Genomic DNA, 13,269 nt, shown 5'->3' with positions numbered 1-13,269 from the left:
TTCCCACACACATAGTCAGCAACATAAACATGAACAAGCGTATATTTTACGTAGAGCATAATAGTTTAAGGGAAGTTGTCTGCAAAAACTTAGGTAAGAAATCTAAAATGTGTCGTGAAAGTAATCAGTCTTAGATTATACACAAAATTGTCTATCTGTTTGATTTCATGTTATGAAAAAACGCTCTTGAAAGAACGTCGATTCGAAATGCATTGCACATTTTGGTGTTCTTTAAAATGTCAATATTTGTTGACAGTCTTGCCATTTTCTGTTTGTACAAGTCAAATGGCAGTGGTCAGGATTTTAGCTGATTTTATTATCACTGACTCTCTGACACTGTCGCGCGGCTGTCACAGATATAGAAAGTAGTTTCTGAATGCTATCTATCATGATCAAAAGTCATTTAATGTGTGCCTCTGTCTGAAAATTTCAGTGAAAAGTAGGCAGGCCTACAGTAGTGGAAATAAAATATTTTTACGTTAGTATAATAATAAGTTGCTGTATTATAGGCATACTACACAAATTTCGCAATCCAAGTAAATTCGTGAAAGTTTGCAAAGTAATTAACATCATTATCGTTTCTATTGATAGAAATCACGTTCAATTATTGAATCTTTTAATCTTCAAAAGCATATCTTCCGGAAATATAATTCAAAATAGCCACCAAAAACGGACACTTATAATTAACTCTAATACATCACTTTTTACTAAGTTGTCCAACTTGTCTGTGAATTAAATAATAAAGTCATCAGAATCTGATAAGCTCTAAGGTTACATTGGTATTACTTTGTGTACTTTACAAACTGATTAAAACCAGTTCTTCAATACGCTTACATAGCTGGTTTTAATCAGATTGTGTACTTCATAACACAACATAATTTAATGTTTAGTTTGGTTTTCAGACATCTGTAGTATGCAAGATGTCATGGTTATCAGGATTGACAGGAAATGTTGAAGATTTTCTCAACAAAATCGACCAGTCAGCTGCTGGGGCCTTAAAGAATGAAAGTGACACCAGTTATGCGTCAGGCAATGTGAGTAGTAATAAACAAAGTGACCACACAGCTGATGCTGCATCATCAAGACAATATATTCAAAATCCTTCACCCATTGGTCCCTCTAAATTGAGTGGCCAAGGAGCTGAAAAATCCTCACCATTTGTGACTAAACCTATCCGACAGACACTAACAGGATTGTCCAAATCACCAAGTACTCCACAGGCAAACATCAAACCGGGCAGTTCTCCCAGTCCAGCCCAGAAATCACAGGCAAGTGCAGCCTCCTCTGTATCAAGTCCACAGCAATTAACTACGATAACAACACCAGGAGGCAAGAAAAAAATAGACTCAGATGAAGCGTTGTTTGACTTTCTCAACAGCAGTGATCCAGTGGAATCAACCAGAAAGAAAAGTATAACACCAATCAGTAGTGCTAGACACTCGCGACAGTCAAGTACATCCTCCACAATATCAAGTAAAGGCAATAAGAGCACAGACGCCCCACCCTCCACCAGTGGATCGTCAATAGTACACATAGATTCAGTCGGACCAGGTTAGTGAAAGAAAAGATTTTAAGTAGGACTTTTCAAAGCAAGACAAATAATCATAATTTTGTGAACTCCAAAGAATGACTTCTTATGTGTAATGTCAATTTGAGTTAGTCACACAAGCATTAAATTACAGTGTACCTTAATAAGGTAAGGTCCAGTGATTCAATATCTACAGGATCCTAAAACCCTATGATATATCAAACACATAAAGCTTCCTCCATCATTTTCAAATTATCTAAATGAGAAATTAGTCAGACAGACAGTACGATGTTGTGAAAGTTATATCAACAAAATTTAAAATGACACTTTCACTTTTGGTTGTTCATTATAGCAAGTGAACGAGAAAGTCCAAACTCTGAGCCAGATGGCCTTGCAGACGTTGCAGCTCTGGCAGATGCTATGTTAGAACAGAGTCCCAGCAACAGTGTCCATAGCAACCAAGGATCAGAAACAGCGGGGGAAGCACATCAGAAAATGTCATCTTTAGAACTTGAAAATAAACTTCTGAAAAATGAAGTAGCTTCTCTTAACCAGGAGATGTCTTCTATCATACAACGGTCCAAGGATTCAATATCTGGTACTGAAATATGTTGTTGAAACAAAGAAGTACTAGTGTAAAAGAGTGCTTTAATTTTGAGGTTACAAAAGATTTAAGTATTGAATCAGTGTGTAAAATGCTATTTCAATATTACAAAAAAATAAAGGACAAATTATTTATTGATCAGGGTGTACATGAAATCTAGCCCCATATTTTACCCTATAATGTTAAATCTTATCATTTTTGTGCTTTCTTCAGAATTGATGTCAATTGAAGGCTATTGCTTTTGTTTGGTTAACTGGAAAAGTAATTCCATTAGTTTGTTCCCAAAGATAATTTCAAAGCTTTAGATCTTTACACACAAACTTTAAGCATGTGAATGTAGCTAAAATGTTATGAAGTATTTTATCATTATCAGAATTGGACATTACAAAACAGAAGCTTGAGTCTTATCATCGGTCAGCTTCCATGCATGACCAGCTGGTACGTGAACTGCAGTCGCGAGAATCTGATCTGACAGAGGCTCTGGGGGCCAAGGATTCCCAGCTGGCTGTTCTCCGAGTCCGACTGGAGGAGGCTGACAAAGAGCTGTCTAGGAAAGAAGCATCCATACAGGATCTCCAGTCACATAGAGACAGGTGGGCCGTTGTGTTATCTGTTGATTAGTAATATTTTCCAATGATTGCTCTTGAGAGATACAAGTTTTACTATAGGAAGATGATCTAAGGTAAACTATATATGCATTTTTCTAAGAAAAGAAGTCTTCTCAAAGATCTTCCATCTTGTAGAGATACATGTGAAGTTATATTCTGGAAGTAGAAAAGGGGAGATACATGTGAAGTTATATTCTGGAAGTAGAAAAGGGGCTCATACCTTGGTATACCAGGTAAGGGAGAAAACACTTTCTTGTTCTGAAAAAGTAGAGATTGCCATTTTAAGTTGTAGTGGAGGTAACTCTTTAACAATCTATCAAGGGCAGATATGACTATTTGTAGTCTGTGTAAGGGAGACAACCATATTGGTCTAATAAGGGTTGAGTTTATGAATAGACATTTAGTAAAGAAACATGCTAGATATTTCACTTTTCTTGATTACAGGATACTACAGGACCATACAGACTCCAGTGGTATGCACAGTCAGGCCCTGGACACCCTCAAGTATAAACTGGTAGAGGTGGAGGCAGCACTACAGAGGGAACAGGAGGCATACAAAAAGGCTCAGGTTTGTATGGCCATTGTAGGAAACTGATGCCGTTCATATAGTGTGACCTTAAGGGATTTTATGAAACAAGCTTAGAAGTTTCTATTTTTGTGAATCTTTGTGAGCAAAGGTAAAAATTCTGAAACTGGTTTCAAAAAGTCTTATATGCAATACACACAATTTTAAATCCCTTTGATACATTAACTTTTAAAATATTCATTTTGGCAGATTTAAAGTAAAAACTGGTACAAGAATCAAACAGTGGTAGCTCTCTAATCTTGATGTGTCATTGTAAATTTCAGATGGTACATCATTGAATATCTTGTGACGTGACTATGGATTTTCTACAGAAAACACACCAAGTCAATTTACACTATGGGCAAAAATATTTCAAGTAATTACGTATGTTAAATGGAAAGGTATACATGTACTATCTTAGAATTTAAGCTAATATTATGGCAGTGGTATGCATTCTGGTCACACTTTTTCAGCAAGAGGCATCAGATAGACAGAGCAGACTTGAAGAGGAACAGAGAAGCCTTGCTGAATCTTTAACAACCTCAGAACGGAGGTTTAATGAGGAAAGAGGTAAATACTCTGATAAGTCAATTTTGTTAGGAAGCATCTTTTGGTTACATTTATATTGATGTGGAACATAATACAATTACGATAGTTAATGTACTTGCCAACTACAAGATTAAACTAAAAGGTATAGATAAGTGATAAAATTTTGTAGCAGAGATCATGATGATCTTTGTAAAATTCAAAACACAATTTATCTCTCATCATCATGTTATAACCTTTATTAATTCATATTAACATTTCTTTTGCAGCCAAAGTTTCTGAAATATCTGTCCAGATGAAAACTTTGAAGAGTAGTGCTGACTCTGCCAAACAGGAGCTGTCTGAGTACAAGGAGAAGGCAACAAGGATACTACAGGTAGTATACCTAAATATGTGCTGTTGGAGTAAGTTTTATACTCATCTTTAGCGGTAAACAGAATTTCAGTCGGTGTATAGGCTTAATTTGTATCTGAATGTGGCTTCTTCAATTATACACACTCAAACATGGATGTGTTTGATATATTTTGTAGTTTTGATATTCTTTATTTACCTTGGTCCAGTTTTTCAAAATCATGTAATTACTAAAATATGATTTCTGAATTGTATGAGCACTCTCCAAACAACTACAACATGACTATTTATGTGAGCACTTATCTGTCTTGCACAAGTATAGATAATTTCAGCATCATATTTTATCTCTAGTATATAGCTTACAGGAATGTTATAAAGAACTCTCCTAGTTATACAAGACCTATTAAGATATAACATACCTTTGTTGTTGCTAGTCCAAGGAGCGATTGATCGCCAGTCTAAGAGAGGGATCTGGGGCTGCAGGAGAGATGGCAGGAGTGTCCAGTCTGGAGTATGACTCAGTCAAGCAGGAGAGAGACATGTTTAGGGACGAGCTTCAACAATCCCGAATGACTGTTGACAGTCTAAGGGTAGAGCTACAGGTAATGAAAAATAGCCTAGATAACTTTGTAAGGCATTAAGGGGAAAATCCTGAGTATCTAGAATACATACTTCTGTTTGAATCAAAATTGTTTCTCATGGCTAAACATATGTCTAGCAATATGCTTTTGATGTTGTGACAACTTATGTAAAAATAAAGACCTACCTCCAAAGTAAGGAGGTAAGCGCCTTATATGTGTTATATAGACCACAGGGGTCCCTTCCGTCCTTATCAAGGGGAGTGCTAACCTTCTCTCCTTTCTTACAACACATACTAGAGAAGTACCTATTACTCTTATATAGTCATCGATATATAAAGTGTATTGATTTAGGTGGTAGAATTTCAATAATTCAACTCATCCATTTTAAATATAAATTAAATTGGTCAATTATCAATGTCTGATATACCTTTTTTTAAAAATGTAATTAGAAGGAATTTTTTCATTGGCATAAAATAACAGTAAATAGTGATTATTTTGGGAGAAAGGAATTTTCTGTATAAAATGGGAGAAAAAGGTGTAGGGGAGGTAATTTTGGATTATCTCCCCTCGATATATAGTGTATTTGTATACTTGGAAAATATATTGAAAATTCAATATATTTAGTATTTTATAATTATTTTAAAAACTTTTTGACATCATTTAGAATATTTGGATAGTTATTTACCATTTTTTCTTGGCCATTTGTATATATTTTACCCTCTACTTAAATAGATTTATGCAAAGAATATCACCAAATTAGAATATAGAGTGTTTTAAAAAAATCTTGTCAGTCTGAATCATCTGTAAACTTACTAAATATCTGTACCAAAATAAACAAAATTTTTAACAAAAATTTAAAAGGTATTATCAGGAATTATTTATTTTTTATTTACACATAATTATTTATGATTGAAATATTGAATTGACTTCTGTTATACCAGTTGTACAAAATTTTTTATTATATATCCCTGAAGTTATTGCAGTAATGATAATTCCATCAATTTAATTTCAGGATCTAGAAGGACAACTACAACGTGACAGTGATGAAGCTAATGACCAGATTCGTACTTTAGAGGACAATGTAATGAGTGAGAAACGTCGGCGAGAGGACGCTGAGACTGAACTCCTCAAACAGAAACAGGTTAGTCCAAATGTCAATTATTATAGACTTTAGAATGTTTAATGCTATAATTTATAATGAAAATGTATCTTTGTTGAATTTATTTTATAATGAATTACATATTGTACTCAACTAAAATTGTTTAAATAATTTCTTCATCATTATTATTAATACTAGATATTTAAGTACATTCACTTTTGATTGATAAAATTACTTATGTAAACCGTATCTATTTTCACATAGACACTGAAATTATAAAACAGAAAATCATTATTATCTCTTTTGAACATTTCTATATACATTTATTATATTTTGTTAGGAGATGCAGTATTCTATAGAGGAGATTCACAAACAAAAGGCGACATTTCAGAACTGTGTCAGAGACAGGGAAGTGGAGATTGAACGACTTAGAAATCAGGTATCCAAATTATTTTATTGTTAATATTCAGATATGCAATGCAATGATTTTAATTTAACAATATAAATTTGTGGATTCCATATCAAAACTGTTAAAATGGTAACTTTATAAAGTAAAGTTATGACATGTTTTGTATATTTACTTAGATAAAACTGTATCTGTTGCGCGTTGGCCGAGTGGTTAAGATGTCTCGACATATTACCACAAGCCTTCCACCTCTGGGTCGCGTGTTTGAATCCCACGTGGGGCAGTTGCCAAGTACTGACCGCTGGTCGTGGGTTTTTTCCGGGTACTCTGGCTTTCCTCCACTAGCAAACCTAGCACGTCCTTAGAATACCCAGGCTGTCAATAGGACGTTAAACTAATAAACATTGATAAAAAAAGATCATACATGAATTTGAACTATTTGGATATTCTTACTTTTGTGGAGTAACATACCGTTTAGATGTTTTGAAATCTTGAATAAAATTCCATGGCATTATATTCCTTATGATATATAAACCCACAGATATCGATAAAGTCCATGATTAGAAAGATGCTTTTAATTTTAACTTTGTTTACCAAAGCTGAACCATAACAAAGCAAACTGAGTGAATTGTGTGTAGGTCATAGCTTTACTGACTGTCAGTTTATGGAAGAAGTGATTATTTTGGATATAAACCTAAATTTTATTGCATGTTCGAAGTAGAATGTTCCTGCATTTTTGTGATATCTACATTTAAAAATTTTAGCATGTTGATATTAACAAGTCTTTGTATTAAAACTTGTGTATTCTTTGAAGCTCACAACAAAGTCGATCAGTTCTACATCAGAGAGTGAACTAGAATCTCGTGTTAGATCACTGACAGAGAGCCTTATCCACAAACAGACAATGCTGGAGGCTCTGAGTACTGAGAAAAACTCATTAACCCTGCAATTAGAGAGACTTGAGGTAAGAACTTATCCTACATATCTCCTAATACATAGAAAAATTCATAAACCCTGTAACTATAGATATTCGAGGTAAGAACTTGTCCTAAAGATCTAATACAAAAGAAAAACTATTAAACTTTTCAACTGAGAGGCTCAAGGTAAGAAAACCTAGCTCTGTATACAGAGGAAAACTTGTTCACCCTACAACTAGAGAGACTTAAGGTAAGAAGTTTTGTTTTTTAAGTACAGAGAAAAAACCCGCTATCTCTTCAGGAGGAGCATCTTCGATACTCCAGGGGTTGCTGTCACTGACATAATATCCAACTCTGGACTATCTCATTGTAAAACTGGAGGCAACAGAACAGAACGGGTAATTTAGTCCTTTCATTTACATCAAAGATATTGTATAACGGTACACTGTGGTTGACTTAGAACGAATATACCTACCCGGCCTACTATACCTTTCGGCCAGGTACGAATTGGTCCCTATGTGTCGTAGTGGAGCACTGCCTCCGAAAATCACTCGGGCATAGTTTTCTATACTTTTTTGTAGGTTTCCAATTATTTTATGCGTATACATGCATTTACATATTATTTTTATCCAAAACAAACTTAACTACCATTCTTAATATCTACCGTACCGCTCATAAGACGTCAAATTCATAATTTGTGGACTTGCCTTATAAATTCTCTTCAGAAAGACCTTAATACGTATTATGTAAAAAAATAATGCCTTGGTGAGAATTTGATATTTTATGTGGTTCAGTTTTATTACCTAGTAGGTAAGCGATATCAAACAAATACGATAAAAATGCAAAGAAACGTTTTATAATGGTTTGCATAATCATTTCTTTGCTCCATTGGCAGTAATAGGCACCAATTGTAGCTCTAAAGACGATACCATTTTCTGTCAAAAAGTCTTTTGAGCTACAATATTGCAGCTATGGTTGACTGTGTGGCTTTGAAGTTGGGCATCGCTCTCTGTAATCTTCAAAGGAAGTCTTTGCTGGCCTGTGATTGGTCAGAGTTTTTCTCCTAAACTGCCTTCAGTTTTACTATCTGATAGTCCAGGGATGGATATGACGTCAGTGATACTAACCCCTGGGGTATCGAGGATGCAACTGAAGAGACTTGAAATAAGAAGTTTAGAATATTAAGAACAGAGAAAACCCACTATTTCTTCAGCAAGAGAGACCCGAGGTAAAAAATACTCTTGAGTACAAAGGAAAACCTGTAACTTTGTTGTTTCAGAGATTCAATATAATTGTATTTTACTGTTTTGATGGTATGTATCATTAATTAATCATAATTTTTCTTTATAGATGCAGTATAAAGATGTTCAAGCCTCATCACTGAGAACCAACACAGCTGTGGTTAACGTCAATGATGATGATGATGGTATGTCAGATACTGCATGAATGAGAACAGTTAATACTGAATAAAGAAAGTTAATCCATGTGTGTTATTTTCAATAACTAGTATATACAAGTTTTCTAGTATACCAGGTATACATTTTGTCAACAACAAGCACATATGTAGCTGAGTTATTTACTTATGAACCATGTATTTACAGTGCGACAGAGACTGCCTGCATTTATGAGAGAGACCGCCACAGACACAGAAGTGACCAAGAAAATGAAGCGCGCCGCTAACTCTATTGATAAAGTCGGGTAAGAGAGTCCATTACAGATATAGTGGGTTGAGCAGTAGAAATAAAATATTTGATATACATATTTATCAATGTAAAGCTTGGTAACAGTAGCAGCTTAAATGCAACAATCAGTCCTCAACCATGGTGGCAGTTTTCAGAATGAGCAACTGTTGACAACAGACATACTCTGGGCAGATGTTTTTACTCCTGGAACTCTGACTTTCCTCCACCATAGCTGTTCATATGACATACAATTTTAAATGGATAAATTGTATAGATATTTCTTTGTACATGTAGATTTTTTCCATACCTTGTACTTTCTACATTTTAAAATCATCATTAAAGTTTTATTGTATGTTGAATTTTCTGTTTCCAGTATACGGCTTGGAGTTTTCCTGAGAAGGTATCCTATTGCTAGAGTTTTTGTGATAATTTACATGGTAAGTTATATCTATGATCACTTAGTTAGTGGTCTGTCTTTACCAGACAATATTCATCTTTATGACAGAAATTATGACGGCTCTTTCAGGATATAAAAATACATTATATTTAACCTACTGTATTTGATAACCCATTGTTGCCAATTAAATTCTTACATTATTATCACAAATGTATAAAAAATTAAAAATCAAATGGAACTCTGAATACATAAAAAGTTTTCCCCTTTTCAAATCTTTTATGAAAAAACGCGACTTCTGTAATAATTTTGTGATATTGGTACTTTTATGTACATAATTACCCTTTGGTTATTTGGTGTTTTGTCTACTTAACGGTATGTTTCTGTTTTGAGCAAAAGGGAGATAATATGTCCAAATGAAACAAAAACTCTTTTAACCAACTTGTCATCAAAGTATATAAATCAAATACTTGCCTGGTATTGATAATTCAAACAATTGAATCAAAATTCAGGAATGAAGGTTGTGTTTGATTGTTTTAGGCAATGCTTCACCTGTGGGTGATGGTTGTGTTGTTGACGTACCAGCCAGAGATGCACGGAGCAGACCGTGGACAACCTTTGCCTCCTGCCTGAAGAGTGCTGGCACTCCAAGGAAAACATACAGCTGTAATTACTTATTTCTGTCAACCTATCGTCACAAGGGACAACATGGGAACAATTCATCACATCTGATAGTGTTCGGTACATTAACCTTTATGGTTTTATAACATTGGACTGTTACTAGAGATTTTAAGGTAATACGCAAGAATCTCTGTAAGTATCTGAGTGTAGGCCTATAATCATGTCAAAGTTTTTTTCCATTTCAGTAAAAAAAAAATTCCATTTCAGCAGTGTGACACAAACAAGAATTGTAGGTCAGGTTAATATAAATATTCAGGTACTTTTATAGCTGTAAAAGGATGAGTGAATACGATGGTTCAAGATCCTTAACAATGCAGGGTAAGGTACAGATTACTGCCGATTAGTCCCATCTTCCGATGATTGAAAAGTTGTCTGATGACTTTATTTTTGTGACGTCATAATCACCGGAAGCTGGGACTAATTGACAGTAAATTGACCTTTAGCCATGTCGTTTTAGGATCTTGAAGCCTCTGTATTCAGCTTTAATTTTACCAAAGTTAAAGTATAATTCTAGGTTACTGCTGAACACCAGGGAAAAAAATTCAAAAATCTTTTAGATTTACTGTCCAAGTTGTGAAGAATTTTCTAGCGTACACATGATTGTGTAGTTAATTGTTAAAACCAAGGTTATACAGGCAATATTGTATTACTTTAGACCTAGAAGATGAACCACAACATACATGAACTTGCAGGACATGGTTCTTCGATTTTTTCCATCTGGAGATTTTCTATTTGTTCACCTTTTGTATTGCTTTGTATGGTCTGTATTTTACATTATGAAAGGCTTACAGAACATCCAATGAAACACAGTTTTATAGTTAATAGTACATGTAGTACTGTGTGGAAGTTATAAATACAACATCAAGTGCTGCTTGTTGAACTGATTTATTTATTATTTTTCTTCAGTTTGTTAGATCTTCTGTTTGGTTTAAAATGAAAAAGTTAAACAAAGGTTATTGACACACATGTACAGACTGTGTTACTTGTACATAATGTCTGAACTTTTTAGTTGAAGAGAGGAGGGAGGGAGAGGGGGTGTGGGGTGGAGGAGAAATAGACAAATTCTAACAAAATATTATTAAACTGATATTCCTGTACAGTTTTTATTGTACTGTTTATCATTTTGCAAGTACAATTTTAATACTAGGCAAGGAAATAATTTTCATCATAACTCTTGTGTTAATAAAAATATTGGTTGCCAAAATCAAACATGTTAAACATACTAGTAGTTGTATTTCACAATTTGTTTACATGCCAAATTCCATACAAAATCAAACTAAAAGCCCTGTAATTGTATGTTCATAAATAATCAGTTTGGAAAAAAGATAACAATAAAGAAAAGGAACAATGGAATACTTTGGAATCTTTTGTATGTAAAATTGAAGTTTTTATGCAGATCATATGAGATAGAATTGAAACTTTATGGTAGATTTTCCTCAAATATATGTTACATATCATCAAATAAACTAAAATGCAATGCAGAAATAAAAGTAATGTCTGAAGAAACATGATTTTCACTACAACTTAAGAGATTTGAAGCACTTCAATGTAAATATTCATTTGAAATGTATTACAAATATGGGGAGTAAATTTTACTTTAGAGTACATTCTATTACAAAGGGACCCACTTACAGTATTTGCTCATTGGTTATTTAAATTAACTGATCACAGCGAATTTTTTTTATAAATAACAATAAGATAATAAGTAGATCCCTTTCACGGTTCAGATTCTGGTTGTGTTTGTCTTGAGACGGGCTTATAATTTGATTATTTAAAGCCATGCAATGGCAAAAGTTTTATGTTGTTAAGTTTTACAATCTTAATGCATTGGTATGCATATGGTGTCAAAGGATGTTGGGGGGGGTGTCTCTTTTGGGGAAATATTTTAAGAAAATATTGAGTACAGGGTATTAAATGCAAGAAAGTCATCAAGAGACATACATGTAGTGGATACCCCGGTACTTATATAGATCATTGGCCTTGATTCTGTATTATAAACAGTGTGTGTAAAATACATCTGATGGGTGTGATGTGCATATTCTTATCTGATGTCGTTTGTGTATTATGATACTATTGATCTGTGATACATTGTTTTATTAGATTTATGTGAATGTTTCTCGCGATATGACTAGGCTTAAGGTCTTTTATATTTCTGAGAAAACTAGACTCCAAATTTATAATAGTGAATGATTCGGATAAAATACTATTGCACTGAAATTTGTACATGTACTGTACTTTCTTTTTCCATTCTTATTAGTGGTACATGTATACTTAGTGATATGTTTACATTACATTTTAAGACATAAAGATCAAGCCATAGAATTCATAGTAGGTGCAATTTTACATGTAAATTATCTGCTTCATCACATAAAGTTGTGAGAGGATTTTGTTTGAATAATACTTCAGAAAGATAACTTATTTTTCAGAAATGCTAAAATTTTAAATTTCAGATTCAGTACTTAACGCTGTGACTTTATAAAGAGGTATCTTTTATACAGATGTATTCCTTATAGCAGGTATGACTGAAATAGGTTCCAAATTAATATGGAAAGATGATAGAGACTGAAATAGGTTCCAAATTAATATGGAAAGATGATAGAGACCAGAGACTGATTGTACCTTGTAAATGATAATAAAAGATGACCAAAAAATCCTCAACTCATTAGGCGGACTAGCAATTAGTACCAGGTATTTAAGAATTTAAATTTCGAGTATGTATTCATAGATATTGAGACAAAATGGAGTCTGAAGTATATCAGACAGTAAATAGGGCATCCTTGTTGATACTGCATGGGTTATGTTCATAAAGGGGAGGTTATCAGGAAACATGGTAATCTAATAAGTGCTGAAGTGTCAGCAGCAATATCAAACACTAAACAGGAATGAGTGTGTGTGTAATTGAATGTAAATTAAGCATGTAAAATCTTATCACATGTACCTTGTGCATTTGTTATGTATCATAGTGGTTGACATTAAATTATATATAATATATTGCTTTAAGCATAATTTGTAAAAAATAAAGAGGGAACCTGAATACATTTGAGTGTGGTTTTGTTATTTTAAGGTTTTTATAGTTTCTCTTAACTGTGCATGGCTTGGTACTAAAGATCAAGTTTGACCGACTGTGTTTTAGACTTCAGACCATGACCAGGTTCATAGCAACAAGTGTCTGTAGCAGAAAGGGAGACATATTGTATGCTATTTATAGCTACTGTGTTACAGCTTAATTGTGTCCTGTGACTGGCTATATAATTAGACATCAAGTCTTATTAACAGTGCCTTTTCTGTGTTTGTATATGACCATATT

At 33.7% G+C, this 13,269-nt stretch overlaps 1 protein-coding gene and 1 non-coding gene across 4 annotated transcripts; one reads left to right on the top strand and one right to left on the bottom strand.

The window, feature by feature from the left end:
- The first annotated feature begins 4 nt into the window (after nt 1–4).
- Nucleotides 5–13,000, top strand: LOC138318179 (golgin subfamily A member 5-like). 3 transcript variants are annotated; one of them, XR_011207843.1, is made up of 16 exons: nt 5–93; nt 903–1,551; nt 1,881–2,126; nt 2,506–2,725; nt 3,185–3,308; nt 3,779–3,875; nt 4,121–4,227; nt 4,637–4,804; nt 5,796–5,924; nt 6,223–6,321; nt 7,103–7,252; nt 8,556–8,631; nt 8,807–8,903; nt 9,261–9,324; nt 9,822–12,493; nt 12,534–13,000. XR_011207843.1 is itself a non-coding variant. In XM_069260344.1 (15 exons), exons 2-15 carry the CDS (start codon nt 921–923, stop codon nt 9,912–9,914), a joined length of 2,301 nt encoding a protein of 766 aa, XP_069116445.1. In that variant the 5' UTR covers nt 5–93; nt 903–920; the 3' UTR covers nt 9,915–13,000. The 3 variants fall into 3 exon arrangements, 2 of the variants coding, with proteins under 2 accessions (XP_069116445.1, XP_069116446.1); XM_069260344.1 differs by having other exon boundaries at nt 9,822–13,000; XM_069260345.1 differs by having other exon boundaries at nt 19–93; nt 891–1,551; nt 9,822–13,000.
- Nucleotides 4,952–5,073, bottom strand: LOC138320246 (U6atac minor spliceosomal RNA). The gene has a single exon (XR_011208156.1). It is a non-coding gene; the product is annotated as a U6atac minor spliceosomal RNA (small nuclear RNA).
- Nucleotides 13,001–13,269: the final 269 nt, after the last annotated feature.

The sequence above is a fragment of the Argopecten irradians genome, chromosome 3, assembly GCF_041381155.1.
Source record: "Argopecten irradians isolate NY chromosome 3, Ai_NY, whole genome shotgun sequence".
NCBI lineage: Eukaryota > Metazoa > Mollusca > Bivalvia > Pectinida > Pectinidae > Argopecten > Argopecten irradians.
The sequence above is the reverse complement of the archived record's forward strand: the minus strand, read 5'-3'. Positions and strand labels throughout refer to the sequence as shown.

Bases quoted from the DNA above. Each gene is read 5' to 3' on its own strand.
- LOC138318179 (XM_069260344.1), top strand. From the start codon at position 921: ATGTCATGGTTATCAGGATTGACAGGAAATGTTGAAGATTTTCTCAAC. The intron at 2,726-3,184 runs GTGGGCCGTTGT...TCTTGATTACAG, and splicing joins CTCCAGTCACATAGAGACAG to GATACTACAGGACCATACAG. The intron at 8,904-9,260 runs GTAAGAGAGTCC...TTCTGTTTCCAG, and splicing joins AACTCTATTGATAAAGTCGG to TATACGGCTTGGAGTTTTCC.